Raw genomic sequence first — 7,606 nt, forward strand, 5'->3', positions numbered from 1 at the left:
AATAGTGACTTACGCCATTTGATTTCTATATAGAAGAGGGGTCATGAAGCATTCACAAATGGGAACTCGGAATATTTGAGACATTTGATGAGATATGTGCCACCCTCAAGTTTATATAAAAAAATCAACAAAGAGGTTGTACCAAAGTATCACGAATGATGATCTTTTGCAAGGTTTAATTCTTTCAGATGGCCTTACATTGATTCTTGAAGTATCAGCGATTCAGTATGCTCCAAATTAAGTTTGAAATTTACCTGACCATACTAGGTAGGTACTCGCATAAGGTGATCCAACATTTGATCAAGTGCTTGAAAGATCAGGGAATGCTATCTAAGATTTAGATTCATACACCCAATTTTTTAATCAGATATTTTCCTTCTTTCCTATGTGTTTTGCAGATCATGAATCGCCAAAAAGAGTCATGTCTTGAGATAGTGGCAGCAACAAGTGCAACACAAATTTGCTTCAGTAAGAACCAAGAAGCGTACCGAAGCTTCATTCATATGATAAAGTTCAGTTAGGAGACGACCTGCCTTTTTATGAGCTTGCAATTGAATTGTAACAAATGAATCACAAAAATTACACTGGATGCAACAGCACTTAATGAATTTAAGAATTATTTGGTCGATCATTGTAATGTTTTGTTAGTGAACCAGCTTCAGCTTTCCCTTAGTTTTTCTGCTTTGAACTTGTATTACCATGCAAACATTACATGGAGATAACAATCCCTCATTTGAAGTTAGGGGTTCTTTCCCCACAATTACAAGCTTCATGCTTGCTCTGTATGATACAGCCTTTGCCGTAAATAGGACAAGTTTTATGTCTATTGTTGGTCCATGGGTATGAAAAACAATTAATGCAAGCTCAGGTGGTGCACTTGCAAGCTTCTGCACAAACGAAGAATAAGTTATGCACCGAAACACTACATGGAATAGCATGCTGATGCACATGTTGAGAACTCAGGATGATAAATGGTTCAGCATCAGGACAACAAATTACCTTCCCTGGCACTTCACTTGCACAAAAGCTCCTGCCCAAATTTCCTAAAATGCAAAAGCTCAGCACAATGGTGTGAAAATGAATTTATGATGGTGGCAACTTGGTTTTCAAACATGATTTTATGATGGTGGCATTGAATTTATGATGGGTTTTCGTCAAACAAAATACTAAACACCATGCATCAGTCCTTCAACATAGTCCTCAAAAGAATCCAAACTGAAGCTCTGAAGCAAATTAATAATTCCAAAAAGAAACGTCGAAATCAAGAGAGCTTAAATCGTCCTACGAACGCCCAAGCCTCCACGAAACCCCGACACCCAATTTTTGCCCACAACGATCCAGCAATGGAGAAGAGGAACATTCCCCGCGCTGGTTCTCCACTAAACCCGAGCGAACAGCGAAGTGAGGATCCAGGGGTGCGGCCGTACCATGCTTCTCGATGTAATCAGTCAGAATGGTGGACCAGTAGGGCCTTAGGGCCGCCGTACCCTCGACGACAACCACCAACTGCCTCTCCGCCTCCGCCATCAACAGTGAGTCAGTGCCCAGCGTCCTCCTCGAGCTCTTGCTAATCCAGCCTTGGCTTCCCCCCAAACCGAGACTACGACGGAGACGAAACCAAGACGAGGAAGCCGGGTTGGAATAGAGAGGCAAGCTCCAGAGGCCCACAATTCACTCCATGACAGGTGGGCCCACGCTGTTTCTTTTTAGCGAAGTGGCCGTTCTGTTAGGGCATGTACACAGCGTGACTGTCAACTTATCGAACGTGAACTGCATTATATTAATTAAGAGAAAAAATTATTTGACACCGAAAAAGTTGTGCTTTCTTATTTGACACTCAAACTCAAAATCTTTCTTATCTATCCGCTCTCCCTCAATTTGTCTTTCCTAAATGACTGCCCTGTTCGGCTGGCTAGAAAAACGGTTGATGCTGGTGCTGATACTGATTTCTTGTAAGAGAAAAACACTAGTTATTTCGTTGAAAATGGTACGGCTGATAAGTTCAAGTAAACATGCCGCCATTTCCGTCAGACTTCACAGTAAGTTGTCCCATGCCTACGCAAAGACCAAAATACCCCGAGTACGCATAGAGGAGGGGAACCGACTCAGCCAAATCCCTAATCGGCCATGGAGGAAGGCGGAGATGCGGCCGCCCGGCGCTGCGGCGCGGTCGAGCACTGGGGGCTGCCATAGCGGCGCCGCAGGCGCCCGACGCCGGGCCATAGCCGCCTGGCGGGGCTTCTTGGGCACCCGACGCTGGGCCAAAACGCCTGCCGTGGGGGCTCGGAAACCCAGGTCGGGGCCACGGCTTCCCAGTGCGGAGTACGCTGGGAGCTGCGCCGAGGCGTGCGGGTGGGAGGCGCACGATGACCATGCGGACATGTTCGCCGATGACGTGGTGGGCTGCGGCGATATCGGGGCCAGGCGCTGGGTGCCGCCTCACGAGGTGCTGCAAGGCCGAGAGCACGTGGCAGCGTCCTTCTCCGTGTGCGAGGGTGTGAATTGTACACTCAAGGGCCATGACCTCCGCCGCGTCCGCAACACCATCTGGGAGAAGATCGGCTTCCAAGACTAACCGGTGTCAGCCTCAGCACCGCCACCGCCGCCGCCGCCTACCTTTGACGGCAATGCTTGCCGTGGCCTCGTTGATCCTGTTCTCGCCTTGAGGAGAAAGAGAGGAGCTTTCGCTTGATTAGTGGCCTTAATGCTTCTGGATTAATTCGATGAGTTCTTTTTCTGTGTGAAAGTGTAGTTGTTCCTGTTGTGGGTTTTGGTGTATTGATGACATCTAAGATAAGGACTAATGAGATATTATTAAGATATATTGCAGCTTTAGTCCCATAAAATATTTAAAGTGGTGTTTTAGATGATATGGTGTCCCTAAGTTCTTCAAGTTTAAAAGGCGGATCAACTCAATCGATCTTTAAGCATATATTTTATGTTTTTGGGTTTAGATCTGCCGCATTAAAAAGAGGGATGCAAATTTAGGTGGTCTGAGAGAGATAGAGTGCTCAAACATAAAAATAAAATCAAAAGAGAGACACTCTAGCACTTCACGAACATATAGATTATTTTGTTGTGACCTTAGTCGTCGGAACTGCCGACGTTCGTCAGAAGTCCCGATAGTCAGGAGTTCCGGCAAGTGCCGAAAGTCCCAGCACTAGTGGACTTAGTGAAAGTACATTTGCCCCCTATGTGAGTTTTGGTGTATTGATGACATCCAAATTAGAGACTAATGAGTTCTTAATGAAATATATTGCAACTTTAGTCCCTTGAAAGTTTTAAAAGAGTTGATCTAAGATGAAATGGTATCCCTCAATTCTTAAAGTACAAAAAGCGGACGAACCCAAAGCACTCTCCAAAGCCTTTTTATTTTATTTTGGGTTTAGGTATGCCATACTATAAAGAGAGATGCAAGTTTAGGTGGTCTGAGGAAGATATAGTGCTCAAGCATAAAAATAAAATCAAAAGAGAGACACAAAATCACCTCACGAATACTTGGACATAGTTTGTAGACTTTTGGTAGTCAGGAGTTTCGTATGTCGGAAGTTCCGATGTTTGGTGCCGGAAGTCCCGACGGGAGTCAGGTTTTTGGGTGCCGGAAGTTATCGATGAAATATGGTCGGTAGTCTACCTATGGGTATGCCCAAGGTAGTAGATTGTCGGCAGACAGATGCGCAAGTTACAAACAAGATGGTGATGCAAGACAGACATGAGGTTTTATCCAGGTTCGGCCGCCGTAAAGGCGTAATACCTACGTCATGCGTCTGATTGTATTGTTGTATGTCAATGAGAGATGTTTTTTAGAGGGGTCCCCTGCCCGCTTTATATAGTTCGGGGGGTAGGGTTACAGATCTGGAAACTAATCCTAGCCAGTTACAATTGCCATAGGTGGCCGGATAAGGATCCCTATTCTAACCGACTAGGATCTTGCTTGACTTCCAAATCTACCTTGATTCCTTGCGCGGGATTCCGAACAAATTGGCTGGGCCACGCGTCGTCTTCTAGTGGGCCAGACCCCCTGATCTGGGTCGGCCCAAGCCTAGCCGTAAGGGTATAGGGGTTAATACCCCCATAGCTAGTCCCCGAGCACCATGTATTATGATGTGACACGCCATTCGATCTCCTTCGACTAATGCGATCCATCTTCATATCATCTCCAACTAGTTGAAACATTGACCAACCGAATGTGACAGTATTCTGATCAGAACAGAGAGCAGTAGACCACGATTATAGCCAAAGATTCCGATTGTCCGAAGAATGCATGGTGCTCTAAAGAAAAAAGAAAAAGATTTCTTTCCTTATCAAGTGTGCCCACTTGTATTTCTGAAAAGAAATGTAAGTGACCCTTGGACAATAGTAGTTCTGGCAAACAGTCAAAGCGTAGGGGTCGATAAAATAAGCACATTCACCGTAAGGTGAAGTGTGCCAACTTAGTCCCCGAGCCTGGTAGTAGGTGATGTAGGCACGTGGTGCCAGGGTCTAAAAAGAATTTCCATGGAAGTTAAGAATCCAATCGTCGTAGAAGCAATACGAGATGCACCGGCAGGTGCATCGTACCGATGTAGTCCCCGAGCTTGCTGGAAGGCGAAGTATAAGCCTTGTAGCAAGGTCTAAATAAATGGCTCTCGACTGTATGTGAGTACAAATCACATGTAGCCGAGGAGAGCGGTCTCTGAGCAGTGGCTAGAACAGTCCTCGAGCACGATAGTGGTCGGGACAGCCCCGAGCATGATAGTGGTCAGAACAGTCCCCGAGCATGATAGTGTTCTGGGCAGTCCCCGAGCACGATGGTGGTCTGGACAGTCTCCAAGTACGAGAGGTGCGACGAAAAACCAAATGCCACAAATGCCACTTGTACTATTATTCTGTGTATTTATTTATTTACTTGCTCTGTCAAGTCCAGTCTGACACGTCTGGTCAAAAAAGTAGACGGGTATGGCACGTCATACTGCCCTCTTGTCCTTTCAAGCAAACAGTTACCTAGCACCTGTAAGTAGGTGCGTCAGCGTGGGCCCGCTTACACTGGTAACAAAGAGGCGCATACACTGGTAACGAAGAGGCGCATATATTGGCGTAGATCTCGAGGCTGTGAAAACAACCGTCTACGGCGCGTGCGCACGTCTCCCAAGAATCTCAGGCAGACGAAATGGTAGAAATCTTAGTTAAATATAGTATAGAATTGGTAAGTTTCTTTTTACTAAACTCCATTACCATTCACAGCCATAGCCTTCTACCTCTTGCCAACCCTAACACCTCCGAAATCACCACCAATCAATCCTCCACTGTTTCCTCGTTCATCAGCAAGGCCAGATCCATGGCGAAAAGTGATGCACAGAAGAAAGCAGGAGTCATGGTGAAGGAGTGGTGGAAATCGAGAAGTAACGAGTAGACCATTGAAGACCTCGTCATCATGGGAGTACTCCACAATAAGGAGCTCGCAGGATGGCGTGTGCCGGAGGGCGAAGGGTACCCCGATCCACAACCAGGTGAGATCGTGGTGTTCGAAGACTTCTTTAAGCGGGGTTTTAGGGTTCTAGTACATCCTTTTCTTCAGGGTCTCTGTCTGTACTATGAGATTGGGATTTGCAATCTGCATCCCAACTCAATTCTCCTTGTCTCCACCTTCATTCATCTTTGTGAAGCATATGGCGGCTTCCAGCCCCATTTCGACTTCTTTCGCCATCGAAGTCAGGGCCAGAATTGGAGAGCTATTTAACTTAGCTGATCCAAATTATGTCAGATTGAGCGACATCGAGCACGCTTTCAAGCTCACCCGACCTCCCCCAAAGGTAACTCATTTTGTCTTGTACTCATAGTCTTATATTGTAGTAGAAACTTACTGTGTTATCTCCTGTTTGTTTCCCAGATTAATGGTCGGGATAGAGCGATAGTGTTTGTCTCACCACCCCCTGGTGTAGATTGGCCACAAGTTGCTGACTCAACTGTCCAGACCAGCGCCGGGGTCGAAGACGTCGACTGGGTTGTGCTCGGAGTTGAAGAGGAGGCAGCGGCCAAAGCTGCTGGTAAGCGGCCAGCGGCCAGCAAGCGTCGTCAGTCGATCTTTACTCTATCGGAGGATGACATAGAGGAGGGAGAGGATGCAGACCTCTTTTGACTCGTCCCTCGAAAGAGGAAGAGGCAACTGGAGTTGACAGAGCAAGGTGGCTCCTCCGTGCCGGTGGGACCCACATCACCGACCACTGCAGCGCGAAGGACAAGCGGCGGAGGGGTCGAGCACTAAGCCCCAGCGTTGGTGCTAGATGTAGAGGGAGACCAGGTGTCACCCGCACAGCACGTGGAGCAAGCATGGCCGAAGAGACGTGCCTTTGCCACATCATTCTGCGCTTCCAACATGTAAGTATTTGTAACTTTGATGTAAGCTTGCAATTTGTATTGATTATGGTTGCCTTTGAACTTATCTCGGATATACTAGTTCGGCATCCACCAAAAATCTAGACCAACTAGCCGGTAGCGGCGTGGCTCTACCTGCAATTTTAGAGAAGGCTGCCCAGCAACCGGCCATGGAGGAACCCATAGCAGAAAGTCCACCAGAGCCTCAGCACACAAGCAGTCAGACAACAGTCCCCGAGCAGGGGGTCGAGGGAAGAGCCGAGCCAAGCACAAGTGCTCCGAGCACTAACCTTGCTGAGGGCAACACCTCAGCACCAAGGGTAACGGAACAGACCGAGGAGCAGTGGCCAAAGGTGATAGCACAGAGCATGTTTGTCGATGCTACAGCCCGTGGGAAAGCCATAGTGATCACAGAAGCTGCTAACTCTAGACCAGCACCGATACCCGAAGAAGAGGCCGAAGAGGACGAAGTAGAGGAGGTCCTAGGCCATCCACAGGACAAGCGACAACATGTATATGTGTCGCGCTGGTGCAACGACCAATGGGTTGTTCATGAGAAAATCCCAGAGGTCGAAGAGACCAAGAAAGTTGAACGAGCGTCGAAACGACTAGTGACGGAGGTCCAGGTATGCTTTGTTTCACCACCTGATCTTGCTGTCTAGTTAAACTTTCGTACTTAGCTTTTTGCACACAGGACTTAATGAAGACCGCAAGGTACCATAAGAAATGCTTCGACCAGATTGAGGGGATCACTGCAAGCAATAAAAAGCTGGCAGCCGAAGTGGAACGCTTGCGACACCAACTTGAAGCCGCCAACCATGAGAGGACAGAGCAAGAGTCCCAGAACCAGAACTTGGTCGTCCAGCTCAGTAACAAAGAGCAGGAAAGAACAAGTAAGTAGTCACTTTATCACAATGAGTGCATGACAAGTGTTGTTGCGTTGTTGGTAGTAATAGCTATAGTGCAGGCTTAGAAGCCGAAGTGATCCATCTTCGAGAGGAGAACAGTTGTGCGGTCATAGAGTGTGATCGCCTGAAAGAGGACAACAGCAAACTGGCGCATGACCAGTCGCAGCTCCGGGACCAAACGACCAAGATGAAAGAGGAACTGAAAAGTGAGTTTCCTAGACCCGTTTGCTCACTTTGTTGCCCGCCTTATCTTGTTGTGGTATGACGTTTTAATGGCTTGTGAGGTTTGCAATTTTAAAAGTCAATGCCAAGAAGCATCTGGAGACCATGATAAAAGACCATGA

General features: G+C 47.2%; 1 protein-coding gene across 1 annotated transcript; it reads left to right on the top strand.

The window, feature by feature from the left end:
* Positions 1 to 2,143: 2,143 nt before the first annotated feature.
* On the top strand, positions 2,144 to 2,575 carry LOC136465139 (uncharacterized). Its single transcript, XM_066463996.1, has one exon. The coding sequence runs from the start codon at positions 2,144 to 2,146 to the stop codon at positions 2,573 to 2,575; it is 432 nt and encodes a 143-aa protein (XP_066320093.1).
* Positions 2,576 to 7,606: the final 5,031 nt, after the last annotated feature.

Source organism: Miscanthus floridulus, chromosome 7, assembly GCF_019320115.1.
Source record: "Miscanthus floridulus cultivar M001 chromosome 7, ASM1932011v1, whole genome shotgun sequence".
Lineage (NCBI taxonomy): Eukaryota > Viridiplantae > Streptophyta > Magnoliopsida > Poales > Poaceae > Miscanthus > Miscanthus floridulus.

What these genes read in the sequence shown, in the direction of transcription:
- LOC136465139 (XM_066463996.1), top strand. Translation starts at nt 2,144, where the DNA reads ATGCGGCCGCCCGGCGCTGCGGCGCGGTCGAGCACTGGGGGCTGCCAT.